At 44.5% G+C, this 20,292-nt stretch overlaps 1 protein-coding gene across 1 annotated transcript in view; it reads right to left on the reverse strand.

Annotated features, from left to right (window-relative positions):
* Positions 1 to 20,292, reverse strand: part of LOC138737140 (TOG array regulator of axonemal microtubules protein 2-like) — a 91,346-nt gene that overhangs the window by 57,873 nt on the left and 13,181 nt on the right. Inside the window, exons 3-7 of the mRNA XM_069887706.1 lie at positions 16,412 to 16,656; positions 8,731 to 8,894; positions 7,234 to 7,307; positions 5,273 to 5,439; positions 3,847 to 3,963 (exon numbers count right to left, since the gene is read on the reverse strand). Coding sequence (XP_069743807.1) covers positions 3,847 to 3,963; positions 5,273 to 5,439; positions 7,234 to 7,307; positions 8,731 to 8,894; positions 16,412 to 16,656 — 767 coding nt within the window. The remainder of the gene's footprint in view (positions 1 to 3,846; positions 3,964 to 5,272; positions 5,440 to 7,233; positions 7,308 to 8,730; positions 8,895 to 16,411; positions 16,657 to 20,292) is intronic.

Raw genomic sequence — 20,292 nt, forward strand, 5'->3', positions numbered from 1 at the left:
ATGTATATTCACCTAATGAAGAAGATCAAAAATTTATGCAAGATATCTTTTTGAAGATAGCAGATACACAAGGGAACATACTAATAGGAGGTGATTTTAACCTTAATTTGGACTCAAACATGGATAAAACTGGAAAAAAAACTAACAGAAAGAACAAAGTAACCAAATTTATAATTAAATCGATGCAAGAAATGCAACTTTTGGATATATGGAGGAAACAACACCCAAAGGAAAAGGAATATTCATACTATTCGGGTAGACATAAAACATACTCAAGGATAGACCTATTCCTGTTATCAGCCCACATTCAAGGGAGAGTTAGGAAAATGGAATATAAAGCTAGACTATTATCGGACCACTCACCCCTGTAATTGGCAATAGAGTTAGAGGACATCCCACCAAGAATGTATAGATGGAGATTAAACTCCATGCTATTTAAAAGACAGGATTTTAGAGAATTAATTGAACGACAAATTAAAATGTACTTTGAAATAAATACGGAATCAGTGAAAGATAAGTTTATACTATGGGACGCAATGAAAGCGTTCATCAGAGGGCAAATAATAAGTTATGTAACTAAGATGAAGAAGGACTACAATTGGGAAACAGAACAGTTGGAAAGGGAAATAACAAATATAGAAAAAGAATTAGCAATAAAGGAAGATATAACTAAAAGAAGAGAATTGGCAGACAAAAAAAATATGAAACACTACAAATGTGTAAAGTGGAGAATAACATAATGAAGACAAAACAGAAATATTATGAGCTAGGGAAAAAAAAACACAAAATTCTAGCATGGCAGCTTAAGACAGAACAAACTAAAAGAATGGTATTGGCATTAAGGAAAAAGGACAAACAAATTACATATAATCCAACGGAGATCAATGAAAACTTCAGGGAATTCTACGAGCAATTATATCAAACTGAAAACGAAGGGAAAGAAGACAAAATAGATGAACTACCGAAATTACAAACAGAGGAGCAAAATAAATTAATAAAACCATTTGAAATAGAAGAATTACAGGAGATATTTAAAAAATTACCGAACAATAAAACACCAGGAGAGGATGGATTCCCAATAGAATTCTATAAAACATTTAAAGACATTAATTCCTCCCCTTCTTGAAGTAATCAACAAGACTGATAAAACTCAAAGCATACCAGATTCATGCAAAACAGCAATAATTACAGTAATACCAAAGACAGGGAAAGATCCACTTGCACCAGCGTCATATAGACCAATATCTTTACTTAACACAGATTATAAGATAATAGCTAAACTATTAGCAAACAGATTGGCCGACAATGTACCAAAAATAGTAAATCTAGACTAAACTGGATTTATTAAGAAAAGACGAACAACAGACAATACCTGTAAATTTATTAACTTAATTCATGCAGTAGAAGGAAATAAAACTCTAACAGTAGTAGTTGCTTTAGATGCAGAGAAGGCCTTTGACAGAGTAGAATGGACTTATTTATTCAAAATACTACAAAAATTCAGCCTACCAGAGAAATATATTAATTGGATTAAAGCATTATATAAGGGGCCATTGGTGAAAATGACAGTAAATGGATATATATCAAAACAATTTAACTTAAACAGATCAACAAGGCAGGGATGTCCACTATCTCCCTCACTGTTCACGTTAGCTATAGAACCACTAGCAGAACTGATAAGAACAGAAAATAAAATAAAAGGGATAAAAATAAAAGAAGGAATATAAAATCAGTCTATTTGCAGATGACGTTATAATATACTTAACAGAACCAGAAATATCAATAAAAGAATTACATAGGAAATTGAAGGAATATGGAGAAGTATCGGGGTATAAGATCAACGCAAATAAAAGTGAAGCAATGCCAATGAATAATGCGGATTTCACAAAGTTTAAGAAAGAATCGCCATTTAGATGGCAAACACAAGCAATGTGATACCTAGGTATACAACTAAATAAAAACCTCAGCCATCTATATAAACTCAATTACCATCCATTAATGAAAAAAATTACAAGACGACTTAGAGCATTGGAAAGACTTACCACTAATAGGAAGGATAAACTGTATTAAAATGAATATTTTCCCAAGGATACAATACCTATTTCAGTCATTACCAATACACTTAACAGAAAAATTCTTCAAGGAGTTAAAGAAAATAATAAGGAAATTCTTATGGAAAGGGGGGAAACCAAGGATAGCACTAGATAAATTAACAGAATGGTACAAATAAGGAGGCTTACAACTACCAAACTTTAAGAATTATTATAGAGCCACACAATTAAGATACATATCAGATTTTTATCAAACAAGGGAAAAACCAGATTGGACCAGATTAGAACTAGATAAAATAGGGGAGAAGATACCTGAACATATACTATATAAATGGGATGAAAAATTGGTGCAACGTAGGAATTCACCAGTATTGCATCATCTGCTCAACATTTGGAAGAAGATTCATGTAGAAAGGAATAAAACAAATTACCAACTACCAAAACTAATATTGATGCAAAATCAACTAATCCCTTTCACAATAGATAACCTTTCCTTTAGAGAATGGGAGAGAAAAGGGATCAAAAGAATAGAAAATTGTTTTTCGGGAAACAAATTATTATCCTTTGAACAAATGAAGGATAAATATAACTCACGATACAATGTTTGCATACTACCAACTGAAAACCTACTTGAAGGACAAATTGGGTAACAGTCTGAGGTTACCAGAAGGAAGCAATTTTGAATATGTGATTACAGACACAATGATAATTAAAAAGTTTGTAACAAACATGTACATCAAACTGCAAGAAAAGGAGAACGAGGAAACAAACGGTAAACCTAAACAAAAATGGGAACAAGATCTAAACATAAAGATAAAGAATGAAACATGGGAGAAGCTCTGCTCTGCTCTGGAACTATGAGAAATACAATAAACACGAGGTTACGCATGATACAATATAACTGGATACACAGGCTATACATCACACCTCAAAAGTTAAATAAATGGGACCCAACAGTATCAGACAGATGTTTTCTCTTTAAAAAGGAAACGGGAACAACAATTCATGCAATTTGGACTTGTGAGAAAGTGGAAAAATTTTGGGAAGATCTAAACCAGATATTAAATAAAATCACAAAAAGCAATGTACCAAAAAACCCAGAGATCTTCCTCCTAAGTAATATAAGAAACAAAGAATTTGAACTCGATTTGGATGGAGCACAAAAAAGATTTGTTATGATAGCCCTAGCTGTAGCAAAAAAATGTATTATGTCCACCTGGAAATTAGAAGACGACTTGAGAATACAACAATGGTATATAGAAATGAATAAATGTATTCCATTAGAAAAAATAACATATAATTTAAGAAATAACATTACAATATTCGAACAAATATGGGAGCCATACATGAAACACAATAGAGAAATCCTACCGTGGACTTCCACCACCTAAAATGACAGAAGGAGAAGATAACGAAAAGAACTGACTCAGTAAAATTTCTTGTTTATTTTTGTTAAGTGACAACATTGTTTAACGGGTTTAATGTATCTTATAGATTGAACTTTAAATAAATGGGGAAGGGAGTGAGGGAGGGAGGGGGGAAAAAGGGGGAGAAAATGACACTATATATTTAAGAAGAAAAATGTCTGTATGTATCTTGGTCAATATGGTTTAGTGTGAAAAATAAAAAAAATTAAAAAAATAACACTGATCATGATAAAACACCTCAAAAATTCAGTTAGACAATGGAAGGATCGAGGGGGAACTGGAGAACCACTGTTGGGCTGCGCTTTGGGCCTTAATCCAGCCCTGTGTGTTTTGCCCTCAGCATCTGCAGACTCTCTTGTTTAACTAACCTGCGAAGATGCTTTCGATGATTTGTTCACCTCTGTCCTTGGATCCATTTGCAGTACCTCCCCACTCTGCTTCCTACTCGCCATGTCGTTGGTGAAAGTGAGCCTCTCTGTTCTGGCCTACAGGAGGGGAGCAGGAAAATTGAATCACTTCACTTCCAAATGCAAGTTCAATCAATCCAAAGAAGAAATATTTTGGCCGCATGGATAATTATTATTATTACAGGTCGGAATCCGCCATTTTCGAAAAATTGGCAAGTTCTTCCCTTGACTTGCTTGGGTTTTCACCGGGCGTTCTGATTTCCTCCCACCCTCCAAAGCATACAGGTCAGTTAATTGGGCAGCAGGGGTTTTGTAGGCCTGAAGTGTCTTCTACTGTGCTGTACAGCTCATGTTAAAAATAAAGGTCACTTCAAAGGGGCAGCAGATTATAATTAATTGGTCTTTATTCTCCAAAACATAGGGCTGCACAGTTGGCGCAGCAGTTAGCACAACACTTTTACAACGCCAGCATTCAGAATCGGGGTTCGAATCCCTCACTGCCTGTAAGGAATTTGTATGTTCTCCCTGTGTCTGCGTGGGCTCCGGTTTCCTCCCCCTGTTTAAAAAATGTACCGGGGGGGTAGGTTAATTGGGTGGGATGGACTCATGGGCCAAAATCGCCTGTTACCATGCTGAATGTCTAAACCAATGGTTCTCAACCTTTTTCTTCCCATTCATATACCACTTTAAGTATTGCCGATGCCATCGGTGCTCTGGGATTGTGGGTGGAAAAAAAAAAGTTTGAAAACCACTGTTTGAATCGTTCCTAATTGACTCGATATGTGCATGGTTTCAGAACTCCAAAGGAAATGGGCCAATGACACATACAGACCACCTTAAGCAACCCCTTACTAATTAAGTGGCATGTGAATGGAAAAAGGTTGAGAACCACTGATCTAAACTTCAAATTTAATAGGAGATTGAGGAGTGGGTTTATGGAGGCCCATAAAATCATGAGGGGCACAGATAAAGCAAACACTCACAGGCTTTCCTCCCCCCACCCCCCATGGTTAATTGATTCTAAAGCTCCTGAGAGAGAGGGGAGAGAAGGGACCGGGGGTGGGGGGCGGACCCTTTTCTCTGAGGGCAGCCCTTATCTGGAATGAACTGACAGAGGAAACTGCAGAAGCAGGTACTGTTACAACATGCAAAAGACATTTGGACGAATGTACAGAAAGGAAGGGTTTCGATGTATGTGGACCAAAGCCAGGAAAATGCAACACGACCTGAGCCCAACGTGCTCAGCAATGACAGGTTGGGCCCAAGGGTCTGCTCCATGTTATACGACTCTGTGACCCTTATTTCAAAAGCTTAGCATAAAGGGCTAAATAGCCTCTCTGTTCCGGAGGATGAGAAATTTGATATAAAATTCCTTCAGATTATTCACCCTCTCTTCAGTCTCTGCTCCCTCACCCTCCATCGACTTCCATCTGTTTACGACAGGGCCCAGCTCCGTGCTCAGCTTGAATGAGATGACCATGGCCTGGCTTGCCGGTGACCTTTCACCTTTGATCTTCTCAACCAATGATGGTGTGCTCTGGATCACACCGTGTCCTGCCGGCGTAGCAACAGAAATGGTCAATATAGTAGGGATAAATTACCCGATGGAGACTTGAAGCGGAATATTTACAAAATGGACATTTCTGGGCTCCTAGCGATTGATTTTGCCAACAAGCTCTGCCAACCACTTGGCACTGGTGAATGATCGCTGAAATGAGCAGTTGCAGAAATTCAGGAAGCATGGATGCCGGAACCTCGAGCGAGGAATGTGAAGCCAGAGAGAGACACAATAGCTGAAGATGCTGGAAGCAGACAAAGAATTGCCAGAGATTGGAAGAGATGGAGGGATTTGGAGATAAAGTGGAGTGCTTCAAGCATAATTAGAATAGAGGTTAGAACAGTGCCAGTGGCCCAGGTTCGAATCTGCCGAATCTAGGAGTTTGTACGTTCTCCCTGTGTCTCCTCTGGGTGGGTTTGTAGGTTAATTGGGTGGCACAGGCTTGTGGGCCGGAACATACTGTTACAGGGCTGTATTTCTAAATTTAAATTTAACATTAACATGGAGAAAAGGTAGGTCAGCAAATGGTGAGGTGGGGGGGGAGCTTGACAAGAGTTGGTGTGTTGGTACAAGAGCAGGAAGACCCATAGCTGGCAGGAATGGAAGGCTGGAGTGCGATGCATTAAACGAGACTGGAGGCATCAAAAGTTTATAAGATAATAATGCTTATACCCGATAAACAGTCCAGGCCCAAGACATTGGTTCCCTTGAACTTCCTCTGGACGTTGTATGGCCTGCTGAGTTTCTCCAACACGTTTGTGACTTGTGGATTGCTTGTTTCGTGTGCAGCACTTTTTGATTGGTGTTAACTCAATAGGTTGGGCTGTGTGATGCTTCTTTTAAGCGATAAAGAAACTTGGGTTCTTTTGGTATCAACAATATTCTATTAACAACTCACAACCTCGTGGTGCAGTCAGCTTCTTCATCTAACCTGAACTGCAGCATTAATCTCTGACTCCCTCTAGTGGTCAGGAGTATCACGAGCACCATCACCACAGGCTGCAGGTAATGCATCTGCATCACTGCCTCAGCAGCCCAGGTTTGACAGTGAGATGCCATCAGAACGGCGTGGACACCTTCTCCCCATGTGTACGTGCTCTTTTACTGCCTGCTCTAGCTCCCTTGCACATCCCAAGATTGGAAGGTTAATTGCCCACTGTAAATGGCCTCAAGTACAGGTAAATAGGAGGGACATTGGACTGAGGTTACATTTATTTATCTGTGATAAAATGCCTGGTAGAGTGAGAAGGGTTAATTTGGACAGGTACATGGATGGGAGGGGTATGGTGGGATGTGGTCTCGGTACAGGTCAGTGGGACTGGGCAGAATAATAGTTCGGGGCACGGACGAGACGGGCCTGCTGAAGTATTCCTTAGTTCAATGGTTATATTTAAACATACAGCATGGCAACAGGCCCTTCCAGCCCATGAGCCCGTGCCCCAAATACACCAATTAACCTACAAGGGTGGGAGGAAATGAGAGCACCCAGAGGAAATCCATGCAGACACCAGGAGAATGTACAAACTCCTTCCAGACAGCATCGGGTTTGAACTCGGGTTGCTGCTTCTGTAATAAGGTTGTGCTAACCGCTACGCTGACTGTGCCAGTTAATAGGCGTGTGTGAGTGAATAGGTCACTGAGCAATTGGATTGATGGGACTAGTACGAGGGCCAGCAGTAACTTGATCTGAATGGTCCCCCTTCAATGTCATTGGGATTCTGTAATGAGCCCACCTCAGCCTCGTCCTCCAACAAACCAGAATTATAACCAAGCAGTGAACGGAATCCTACCTGGAACCTGTAACTTCCGCTCTTTACGAGCTGAGCTTGGCTCCTGTACAAATGCGTCCCTCTCAAAGGGCGCTCTACGAAAGGGAGAGAGAGCATTTAGTTTATTTTCATGGCTACCCAATGAAAGGCATCACCAAAAGGCTACATTCTCCGAAAGCGCTTTGGGTTTAGAAATTTACAGAAAGCAACAATCAAGACTGTGGTCAGACTGGGTTCGCAGCCTAGTAACATCACAGGCAAATCAAATTAATTCACGCCGGCTTCCTGCCACTCCAGGAGGCACTCAGTCTTCAGCTGCAGGCTGAGAATCAGCACAAATGGTCAGTCATGGTCATGGTGAACTCGGCCTCTCTGTTTGCCTCATGCCCTTTGTGCTTTCTGCCCTTCACAGCCAATTGAGAATGTTTGAAGTGTGGAAGCACAGCAAGCTCCCACACACACCAGTACCTCAGCCGCCTAATTCTGCTTCTATCTCTTACAGTCTTACCAAGTGTTTCCAGTAAATTAACCATAATTAGAGCTCTCTTTTCAGGGATGGACAACGATTGGTTGACATAGCATGTGGAGTACAATGGTTTGGTAACATTAACACTGAATACAATTATTACGAGCTCCCGTTTTAGTAAAATGGGATTGTCACTATAAGGGATAGTATAGACATGAGGAATTGAATGGTCACAGTTAACATTTAACATTTCACACAAGTCACAGCCCAGCAACAATTCGATACATTGGAAGAACTGATGGAAGGTTTGCCACAGTCTGTTCCAGATTAAATACATTTGCAAAGACATTGTAATTTTGCAAGAGAGAAGCATTCTGACGGCTGAAACAGAACAGCTTTTTGAAGCAACTCTTGTGACCAGTCATTTTTGTGGAATTTGGACCGAAGCATATTCTGAAAAGGCGGATTGACCTGTGCTAGGAGGGTCTTTTGAGAATCTAAGTGCCTCATTTTGATTGTGACCAACAGTGAAGGTCACTTGGAGAGACCGGTGCCAGGAAGCTTCATGGAGGCCACCCAGTTCAAGTCTTGCCTACAAAAGGACCAGGAGTGCTGTGACCACAGCTCGTGTGGACTGACATTTCTTCAAAGGCAACGCAAGGAGAATTCGTGAGTCCTTAGTAGCCACAAATCCAGACTTCCCATCAGTTCATTAATTCTGGGCATCAAACTTCAAAGGCCTAGGCTTCAACACGGAATTTAAAAGACTGAACTTTGAGGTAACTTTCTGTATTTTGGCCTGGACTGTAATGGTTTGGGTGTATCACACACACACACACACACACACACACACACACAAAAGACACCTGCGCATAGTTGGGGGGATAAATTTAGTGTTAAGGATAGTTTAAAAGTTAAGACTATAGTTTAAGAGTTAGAAATAAAATAAGTGGTTTAAAATTAAACACCATCCTGTTCATTATCTATTACTGCTCGTTTCGCGCAGTTCGTAACAAAATGAACATGTACAGTAATGGTCCTCAGTGCTTTACATAATCGGTGCTGGGGCTTCTGCCTGCACAGGTCCAGAAAGCAGTGGCTGAAAGCTGCCCTTCGATGGACTCGGCAGCTTCAGTGAAGGAGGAAATAAGCTGGCACCGAGTAACTTCCGCTTCTTCTCAGCACTGCTCCTCAGGTGTTGTAGGGAGATCTTCACCTAAACAAGAAAGAAGGTTCCTTTTATTGTCACATAATAATACAAAAATGTAATATACATGAGGCAATTCAACTTTTTCCTGCCGTAAAAGGCAAACAATGTCACCATGAGCATTGTCTGAAACTCCAACAAAATGGAAAAAAAGAGTCCTTTCAGAGACACCCAAGTGCAGCCGCACAAACTCCTGTTCAAGCCATCGGCAACCCGAGCTCTGGATCCAAACCTCCAATACAATCAGGAAGCCCTTAGCGCCCGAGGCCTTTCAAGACCCCTTATTGCCTCAGCACCCTCTCGAATCCCTGGTTCCCATGACCCAGGCTTAGAGAGCTGGCTGACTCATGGATCATATATCATCAAATGGATCACTGGGAGTGATTACATGCTGGCATCCAAGTGAAGGATTCAGGGGGTAGTGTATTGAATAATGGACACCTAGGGTAAAACACAGAAGTCTGCAGGTGCTGTGATTGAAGTACAAACACAATGCAAAAACACAAAAATACTTTTCACATCAATGCCAGGGATCTCCCGGTGGCCAACTGTAGCGCGAATAAAAGCTCTCATGACTGGAGGGAAAACAAACACTTTTATTAGCTTATAACCATGGGTGGGGTCTCACAATAATCTTCGGAAGGGTTCTGGGTTTAGGTGGGAAACCAGGGTTACGTGTGAGAAGATGGGGGAGGAGCCGGGAGGCAGGGCCAGCCATCAGCACAACCCATCACCAGTGAATCCCAGTTCACTGCATTCACCCCATCCTGCAGAATTTAGGGCCTGTGGAAGAAGACAGAGAACATAGATTCAGAAAAAAAGTTGAAAAATATAGATATTTACAAATTTACGGATTTAAGCGGTCCGGGGGTCTGGAGGTACAGTGGTGCACCTTAGCACGGGGGGACTTGGAGTCCTTGGGTCCCCAGGTCCCCTTGTGAAGGAGGAGAGGCGGGCTGGGTCTCCAGCACGAAGGTGGAGGGGGACGTACTTTCCTCCTGAACCGAATCCCCCGAGGCCTTGACTGGGGGGTGGCGAGAATGACCTCCGTGGCTAGCAGGGCAATTGAGGCAACAGACCCTCTGTTCCAGCGGGTGCAAGATCCCTGATGGAGACACTGGCCTCCCTGCTATCCAGGTACTCCACATATGTATACATGGGGTTGGCATGGAGCAGTTTCACCCTTTCCACCAGGAGGTCGGTCTTGCTTCTCCTCACGTGCTTCCTGAGAAGGGCTGGACCAGGAGTGGTGAACTAGTTTGGGATTGTAGTTCCCGATGCCAACCTTCTTTCAAAATTAAATAGGAGCTCGTGAGGAGTAGCGACTGGATTGAATGGAGTGCCATAGGGAGGACTTCTTGCCAGCATAAGTCTGGAAGGCCTTTTGACTTCGGGACCAGTTTGACAGCCTTCCAGACCCTGTTGTTCTTCTTTTCAACCTGCCCGCTCCCCCAGGGGTTGTGATGCCCCTCATGAGCAGGTACTGACACAGCTCGTCGCTCATGAAGGATGAGCCCTGGTCGCTACGAATATAGCTGGGATACCCGAACAGAGTGAAAATGGCCTTTGTGACTGATGAAATGGACGTGTCTGGACATGGAATGGCGAACGGGAAGCAGGAGTACTCATCAATGACAGAGAGAAAGAAAGTGTTCCCGTTTGTGGAGGGGAGAGGTCCCTTAAAATCGACACTGAGCCATTCGAAGGGCCTGGATGACTTGATCAGGTGCACATTTGCAGGGCGGAAGAAGTGTGGCTTGCCCTGCGCACAGACCTGGCAAGACCTGGTCATTTCCCTGACATCTTCCATGGAGTAGGGCAGATTGCGTGCCTTGACAAAATGGGCCATGAGGGTGACCCCTGGATGGCAGAGCTCATTATGCAGAGACCGCAGTTGGCCGGTGTGTGCAGAGGCACAGCTTCCTCTGGATAAGGCATCTGGAGGGTCATGAAGGGCTCCTGGCCGATAGGCAATGTCATAATTGTTGGTGGAGAGCTCGATACTCCACTTAGCAATCTTGTCATTTTTGATTTTGTCCCTCTTGACATTATTAAACTTGAATGTGACCGAGCGCTGGTCAGTGAGGTGCATAAATTTCCTACCAGCCAGGTAGTGTCTCCAGTGCCTCATGGCTTCTACAATGGCTTCAGCCTCCTTTTCCACAGAGGGGTTCCGGAGCTCATGGCCTTGTAATGTCCAAGAAAAAAAATGCAACCGGCCAGCCCGCCTGGTTGAGGGTAGTGGCCAGGGCTACGTCTGAAGCGTCACTTTCCACTTGGAAAGGTATATTCTCGTCCACCGCATGCATGACGGCTTTCACAATGTGATTCCAGAGATAGTTAAAAGCTGTTTGGGCTTCAGCCAAGAGGGGGAAATTAGTGGCTTTTAAGAGAGGGCGAATCTTATCAGCATATTGAGGGATCCACTGGACGTAATATGAGAAAAACCCCAGGCATCTCCTCAAAGCCTTTGTAGACCAGAAACAGGAAGCTCTAACGGGGGCGCATCCTATCAGGATTGGGGCCAAAGATGCCATTCTCCACCTCATAGCCAAGGATATCCAGATGTTTAAACCTGAACACACTCTTGTCAGAGATATAATGAGGTTCAGGGCTTTCGCCGTGTGGAGAAAACTCTGGAGCTTGGTGTCATGGTCTTCCAAGGTGTGGCCACAGATGGTGACATTATTGAGGTAGGGGAAGGTAGCCTTCAACCCTTACTCATCCACTATTCTGTCCATCTGCCTCTGGAAGATAGAAACGCCATTAGTGATACCAAAAGGGACTCTCCGGAATTAATAAAGACGACCGTTAGGCTCAAATGCTGTATATGGACGGTCCTCGGAACGGATTGGCAGCTGGTGATAAGCAGTTTTCAGGTCGATGGTTGAATAGACCCAATACTGTGAAATATCATTCACCATGTCCGAAATTTGAGTGAGGGTGTATGTGTCCAGGAGTGTACCGATTAATAGTTTGGCTATAGTCAATTACTAGCCTGGACTTGTTTCCCCTTTCACTACTTGCGATCTCCACAGGCTGGTGCTAGGTTCAATGATACCTTCATCAAGCAGACGTGTCTCAGACTTTATGAAATCTCGGTCTGCTGTGCTGGACCTCCTGCTCTTGGTAGCAATATGTTTGCAGTCCAAGGACAGATTTGGGAAGAGAGGTGGGGAGTCGATATTCAGTGTGGAGAAGCTGCATGAGGGTTCTGATTTTAGGGGCCCTCCATCCAAACCATTATGGGGTGAGGGGGCCAGAGTATTCAAGTATCTAAGGTCACACTTTTAAAGTGACACAGGAAGTCCAGACCCAACAACACCGGAGCACACAGTTCATCAAGTAAATACAGGCGAATCTTACAGAATTCTACCCTTTAAACGACAGATATACTAAACAATGTTGTTGAATATGCGTAGAATGAGAATGGGATGCAAGGAATATGTGATAATTAGAAGGAAACATCTTTAGGTTGTACTCTTGCACAGTAGAGCCTGTGCCGATTAGGCATTTAGTGGAATGTCCGTTTACCTTCACAGTCACTATGGAGTTGCTAAGCTGGTGAGGTCTGTCCTGATCTAGGACCATTCAAGCAAGGAGCCCGGAAACTCCATACTCGTCATTCCCTGTAGTGCCAACTTTGTCTGACACCCATAATGGCCCCCATGGTCCTGGGTTGCCCTGCATGGGTAAGATGGGGTCGACCTCGTGGCGCGGAAAGATGGCCGCCCTCCTTTCTCCTCCGATGATGATGGCATGGAGTTTGAATTTGAGTCGCAGCAAGATGGCCGCTGAGCCTTTTTGCGATGTTTCCTCACTGCCACTGCCACCCTCCGATGGTGTGTGGCGCCGCAAATGGGCTCGGATGAATTCAGGGCAGACAGCTTGGGGTTGAAATCGGATCCAGGAGCGGTGCCGGCTGCAGACGTCCCCGGGCTTCCCCTCACGTGGCAAACCCTTGCCCAATGCCCTTTCTTGCCACAGTGGGAACACACGGAATCTTTAGCCGGGCAACAAGATCAGGGGTGCTGGCTCTTGTCACAGAAAAAAGTGCTCCCAAGCACGGGAAATGGCAGCCATTAGTGCTGGGGTAGCAGAAGCAGCCGGTCCTTGGAAGGGGCCACCTGGGTGAGCAAGCTCGCCGGCTTCAAGATCGTCGTTCTCAAGCTTTGCCCATTCCAATGATTTGGCCAGTTCAACGTTGCTGGCCAGGTCCTTCTTTCCTAACTTGAGCTGTCGCTGCCTCACTTACCTAGAGCTGACCCCCACGACTAGAGTGTCCCAGATCTGTTCTTCCTCAGGAACATGACCCGTAGCCGTTTCGTTCCTGCACTACTTAGCAAGCATCCACAAATCCAGCAGGTAGTCATCGATGGTATCTCCTGGCCATTGGCAACAGAGTGAATCAGTTCCTCGCTAGGACCTCGTTTTGCAACCTCAGGTACCGAGCCTTCCAATGCCTCGATGGCAGCTTCATATGTAGAGTAGTCCCTGATGACTGCATAACCTTTCATTCCTACCCGCGAAATGAGTGCAGACCTCCTAAGTTCATCAGTTCATCTCTGGTGGCCTTCAGGTAGGCCTGGAAGCAGTCTAGCCAGTATGTGAACTCCTCAGCCATGTCGGGGAACAGAGGGTCTATCAGTAGCAGACCTGGCTTGAGTAGCTCATCCATCGTTTAGGGAATAAGCTAATAAAATTGTAGCGCAAATCCCTATTGGGTAAATTTAGAAATTAAACCGATACAAAATTTTTCAATTAGCTCTATTTTGGGAGCTGCTCTCCCTTTTACTCTTACTAAATTATATAAACAAATTGATAATCCAATGGCTAAACATACACTACGTATATGGTTTCAATTCCGGAGATTTTTTGGCCTAAGTCATTTTATCTTGGAAACTCCTATTGTACTAAATTTCCTTTTTCATCCCTCTCTAATTGATCAAGCTTATTTACTCTGGAAAGTTAAAAATGGTTAGTCTTAAATTAAAATTAATTATGTACCAAATAGAAATTTTACAAATAGCTTTAGCTATCTCGAGGAAGTGTGTAGCTATTTCTTGGAAATCGGATATGGATTTAGGAATGCAAAGATGGCAATACTGAGTTGAGATATTGTATTTCACTTGCAAAAAATAAGTTATAGTTTACATTATAAATATCGTTTCTTTTTGAAAATATGGAACCCGTATCTACAGTATGTGGGTCTGAAGATTTAGAACTCTCATTAACTCATCCTGGCGGTGATTTTCGGCTCCACAGTAGTTAATTTGAAGTTGCGCAAGTAGTTTTGATAATCTTCTTTCTTCGGGGTAGTACAGGAGGAGGGAGGGAGTAATTAGGGTCATATATGCCACATGCAATGTTTTTCTATATAATTCATTATTAATTGATAATTGTAGTTGTGGTTTAAAAAAATTTTAATAGTCAAAAAAAATCCCATGTTGTCTGTAAGGAGTTTGTACATTCTCCCCGCTGTAAGGTAAAAACATCATGAGTTGGGACCGGAGAAGGAGTCACCCAGCACTAAGGAGTAACAGGATGCAGGTGTGACCTTGTACGCTCAAGATAAGTGTGGCAATAACAAGATGATGTGCAGCAGACTAACAGAGAAGGGTAGCAACAGCTTATTCATTGGACAATGTAATGGTATGATAATTTACTAAGTGCGTGTCCTGAGGTATAAAAAAAAACACCACTTGCTGATATCGGGAGAATGCGCCTTCTCCAACTAACACTGTTAGTTGCAAGTGTTACAATCCGGTAATAAAGAACCTTGATTTCGACTCAGTCTGGTGTCAGACTCACTCATTCTCGAACAAAGCAGACTTAACACCGTGTCTGCATGGGTTTCCCCCAGGGGCTCCGGTTTCCTCCCACCCTTCAAAATGTACTGGGGGTTGTAGGTTAATGGGTGTAATTGGGGCGGCACCAGATCATGGGTCAGAAGGGCCTGTTACTGTGCTGTAGTCTAAATTTAAAATTTTTAATTTAAAATTTAATATTGTCAGAGCCCATTCCTGTGTGCTGACAAACAGCCTCCGCTCAAATTTGCGGGCTCCACTGAAAGCACACCTGCACAGCGTGGCTATTGTACAAAACCGCAGACTTTGATCACCAAGCAGTACAGCACAGCAACTGGCCCTTCAGCCCACAAAGTCTGTGCTGAACACAATGCCCAATTAACCCACATCTCAGCTGCTGGCACACTATCCATAAGCTTCTGCTCCATGCATTTTCCCTTGTCTATCTAATGGCCTTTAAAACACTGCCATCTTGAGCACGATAATGACCACAAAAGACAGAACAGAAATAGCCATTCAGCCCATTGAATCCATCCCACCATTTAATCATGGTTGATTTACTATCCTTTCCAACCCCATTGTCCTGCCATTTACATGGATGGGAAGGGTGGAGGGATATGAAATGGGTGCAGGACAATGGCACTAGGCAGAAAAATAATTCAGCGCAGACTTGAAGGGCCATAGGGGTTGTTTTCTGTTCTACAATGTTCGATGGTTCTCCCTCCAACTCTCAATTCCCTTCCTAATCAATAACTTATCTACCTCTACTTAAATACATCCAAAGAACCTCCACAGCTGTCTGTGGTAACAAATTCCGTAGATTCACCACCCTCTGGGTAAATAAATTTGGTATAATAGAGATGTTCAAAAGACTCTTTGATAGGCTCATAGATAAAAGTAAAAGTTTATGGGTGTGAGGTAGGGAAGGTTTAGATTGTTGTGGAGTAGGTTTACATGGGTCGCTACAACATTTGAGGCTGAAGGGTCTGGACTGTGTTGTAATGATCCATCTTCTACATTGGCTGACATAGAATGGGCTGAATGGCCTCTGTGTATCTGCTTTTACCAGCGTAGAGCACATTCCGGGCACCTACCAGCCGCTGAGTTAAGAGATTGAGCTGCATATCTCCTTTAAGTTTTCCCCTCTCACCTAAAAAGCATGTCCCATAGGATGTTGCACCACAGAGAAAAAGCTCTTTGGCCCATCTAGTCTGTGCTGAACTATTACCGTGCCTAGTCCCGTTGACATGCACAGAGACCACAGTCTTCCATATCCCTCCCATCCATGTACCTACCCGTACTTTTCTTCAGTGTTGAAATCAAAACTGCTTTGACCACTTCCGCTGGCAGCTCATTCCACTCTTTTACTGAGTGAAGAAATTCCCCCAAATCATTTCCCCTTTAACCCTTAACCCTCTATTTCTTGCTCATCTCCCCTCAGTGGAAAAAGCCTGTTTGCATTTACTTTATCATAATTTTGTACACCTCCACCAAATCTTCCTTCATTCTCCAATGCTCCAGGGAATAAAGTACTAACCTATTTAACTTCTCCGTGTATCTCCAGCTCTTCGTCCTGACAATATTTAGCAAATCTCAGCAGTCTTATTGTTACCTTTCCTGTAGTTTGGTGACCAAAACTGCATGCACTAAGTGCTTGGCATTTTCATTCTGGGAGAAAGAATCTGACCATCCTCCGTCTGATTGCTTCGCATCGATTACCTCCTCTGGGTCCATGGCAGGCTCTGCAAGTCCCTCACTGGCCTCCGAACGTGGTCCTCCAGGCAATTCACCAGCGGCAGCATGTGGGCTCTTATCCTGAGAGGGCAGGTCCTGGTGGTGGGCATCCTGTGACCGCCAGACGGAGCTCCGGTGAATGGGAGGGACGAGCCTGGCGGTGTTCAGCAGCTTTTGTGAGGCGGAGCGAGCCAGCGCTGGCTTCCGCGGAAGGGCGGCCTCGAGCGAGCCTAGGGAAGAGCACAAGATGTCAAGGCCCCACTTCGTGGCACGTACCAATCTGCAAATTTTCAAAGCGACAGAGGTCCAGGGCAAGCTGTTCGTGTTTATTTCTCACCAAGAGACCTATGACCTGAAACATTCCTCAAACATAAACTGACCATTGAGTAAGGGCAGCGCAGTTAGAGTGGTGGTTAGAACAATACTATTCGATTCGGGCACTACCCTTCAAATGTATGGGATTCGTAGATCTAATTGGGGCATCTGGGTGACCCAAGCTCATGGGCCGGAAGGGCTGTTGTTCGATGGTCTCTCCAGCGGCTTATTATTCCCCCCAAAGCAAAGCAGATCTTAAAGTACCCTGAAAAAAGTGTGCTAGGGGATCAGAGTGGAGATGATGGGCCAACTTCTACACTCCCGGATGGTGACATTGGGAATGCAAGGCGATGCCACGGGCTTTTGTTTTATCCGCAAAGTTAGCGCCATCAGACCTCCAGTTTGTCCATGCAGACTCGCGCTCATCCCTGCGTCACGGAATGCAAAGCAAATCAGAGCCAAACGTTTGACCAGCTGAGCCATGGTTGCAGGGTCATGGAGTTGCAGGGGCTTTACATTGGCATCACACCCCTGACCCGCACATACCAGGCATCATTGTCTGCACCAGCGTTCAGTAATCATCTTTTCCATCATGTAGCATGAGGGACACAGAGAGAGGAGAGAGCCAGCACCAATTTCCATAGAATCAAAGAACAGGCGAAGCTACAGCAAATAAACAGGCCCCTTCGGCCCTTCTAGTCAATACTCCGCCTTGTCCCATTGACCTACACCCAGACCTTCACCCTCCATATCTCTGTCATCCATGTACTGAACCAATCTTTTCTTAAGTGTCAAAATCAAGCCCACATTCACCACTACAGCTGGAAGTTCATTCCACACTCCCATCACTCTGGGTGAAGAATTATTTTTTTTAGTTAGACATGCTGTACTGTAACAGGCCAATTCGGCCCTATGAATCCATGCCTCCCAATTTACATTCCATTAACCTACATCCTGGTACATTTTCCCCCAATGTTGTCCCTAAATATCTCATCTTGCACCTTAACCCATGTCCTCTAGTTTTTGTTTCACCTCAGTGGAAAAAGTCTGCAAGTTGATGGGGTGGTTAAAGTTTTTTTTTAAACTTTTACCTGGCACCAGCAGGAGCCAGGTAAATCCCGGCACCCATGACATCTCCAGAACCCTTCCGGAGTCAACAACCCTCCCCCACCCCTGCCCACTGTCAACCATGGGATCCCGCTGCCCACGGACCCACCCCAGTCCTACACCCCTCACTGCCATGCACCACCCCTCCTGCACTGCCGGCCACCCCTGGCCCAGCCAACCTTCAGGTGGCCCTGTCCCCACCAACCATTAACCAGGTGCCTGTCTTGCGGTGGCCCCAAAGACAACGGCGACCACCAGATCGTCTGAATTCGTAAACCTGTAAATAGGTTTTTCTCTGTATCTAGCAGACACTCAGCATTAAGACAGTGGTGGATATGGTTTTTCTCTCCCCCCCCCCCCACAGGATTCATTTTAAGAAGGGGGTGAATGTAGTGATACAACCACTGGACTGCCTACTGCAGGGGAAAACCCACTGTACCTGCAGGGAAGTAATCCAGGAGACTGGCTCCCTGCCAATCACCTACCCCTTATAAAGGCTCACGCCAGCCCTTGGGTAGGAATAGAGCTCATGGAGCCAGAAGGGATACTCAACCTTGTGTTCAAGTTTTAAGCAAATTAAAGACTTCGTAGTTGGAGCGTGTTTGTTTGCACTGCAGCGCATCACATGCTGTAATAGCATTGCACTTACCGCTAACCGTGGACACGCCAAGAAGGCTGATGGAGTACTGGGCTTCATTGGTCAGGAGATTGACCACAAGTCATGAGGTAATGTCGCAGCTCTCTAAAACTCTGGTTAGATCTCACTTGGAGAATTGCATTCAATTCTGGTCACCTCATTACAGGAAGGATGTACTGTAGAAGCTTTAGAGACCAGGATGTTGCCTGGATTGGAGAATGAGTCTAATGAGGCAAGGCTGACAAAACTAGGGCTTTTCTCGTTGGACCAACAAAAGATTCAAGATGACTTATTAGAGGTATACAAGATTATGAAGGGCTTCGATGGGGTAGATGCCCAGCATCCTTTTCCTGGGGTGACTATAGTAAATACCAGAGGGCATCTACTTAACATGACTGGAGGAAAGTTTCGGGGAGACGTTAGAGGCAGCATTTTATTTATTTATATACAGAGAGTAGTTGGTGCCTGGGATTCATTACTGGGTGCAGAGGCGGAGGCTGGCAGAATAGGAATATTCAAAGACTTTTAGATCGGCACCTGGATAGGTATGAGATCGGGGGAAAGTAGATGATTGTGGAGTAGGTTTGCACAGGTCATCCCAACAGCATGGGTGGAAAGGCCTGTACTGTAATGATCTCTGCCTTGTGAAATGACATGCACTGACACGTTGTTTTCTCTCTGAACAGCTTCAGGAAACATTTTACCGTTGGAACTGGCTCCAGATCTTCCACCTTACAGAGTTGCCAGGGTGGCTGAGTTCCAGATCTGGTGGTGGTTGGAGCATTACAGTCCAGAGAAAGACAGGCATTGCGCTTTGCCAAGTCGATTGTGCGGTTTCTCCACAAAGACCGTTGGGTGGTGAAAAATGAGAACAGAAGCTGAATGAAGTTAAACAAGAAAGTCTGGGGTCAGGCGCGATGCACAAACATGCTGGAGAACTCAGCTGGTTATGCAGCATCCATAGGAAAGAAAGGGTAACTTTGGCCTTTAATCAAACAAAAACAGGTGGAAAACCTCTCCATCACTGGCAGAGAATGCCTGATGAGATCCTCTCCGCCACTGGCAGAGAATGCCTGACGCAAACCATTCCGCCACTGGCAGAGAATGCCTGACGAGATCCTCTCCGCCACTGGCAGAGAATGCCTGACGAGATCCTCTCCGCCACTGGCAGAGAATGCCTGACGAGATCCTCTCCGCCACAGGCAGAGAATGCCTGACGAGATCCTCTCCGCCACAGGCAGAGAATGCCTGATGCAAACCATTCCGCCACTGGCAGAGAATGCCTGACGAGATTCTCTCCGCCACTGGCAGAGAATGCCTGATGAGATCCTCTCTGCCACTGGTGGAGAATGCCTGATGCAAACCTCTCCACCATTGGTGGAAAATGCTTGATATGAACCTCTCCACAATATGCCTGATGAAGGTCCCAGCCCTGTAATGTTTGTTGCCCTTTACTTCTCATAGATGCTGTGTGACCTGCTGTGTTTCCCGAGCATGTTTAAGTGATGCAGAAGCTAAGTGAACCTAGTTATGGAAGGTTTGTGTTCAGGAGTTTCTGCTGCAAACCATGTCTGGTGTCAGAATTTTCCAGCCATTTAAACAAACAGGGAAATAAGAAGCCAGCTCTCCCCTCCAATCGCAGCATTATAGAGATTCACAGCACAGGAGGAAGTCATCTTATCCCACTGTGTCTGTGCTGGGTGAGGCAGTGCCTAAACCCACCTCAGCCTATGGACTGAGCTACTGTTCCTCAAGAGCTCATCAAGGAGCCATTTAATCAGGTGGGCAACCAGTGTTTCGGGCCTAA

This window comes from Narcine bancroftii, chromosome 6 (genome assembly GCF_036971445.1).
Source record: "Narcine bancroftii isolate sNarBan1 chromosome 6, sNarBan1.hap1, whole genome shotgun sequence".
Taxonomy (NCBI): domain Eukaryota; kingdom Metazoa; phylum Chordata; class Chondrichthyes; order Torpediniformes; family Narcinidae; genus Narcine; species Narcine bancroftii.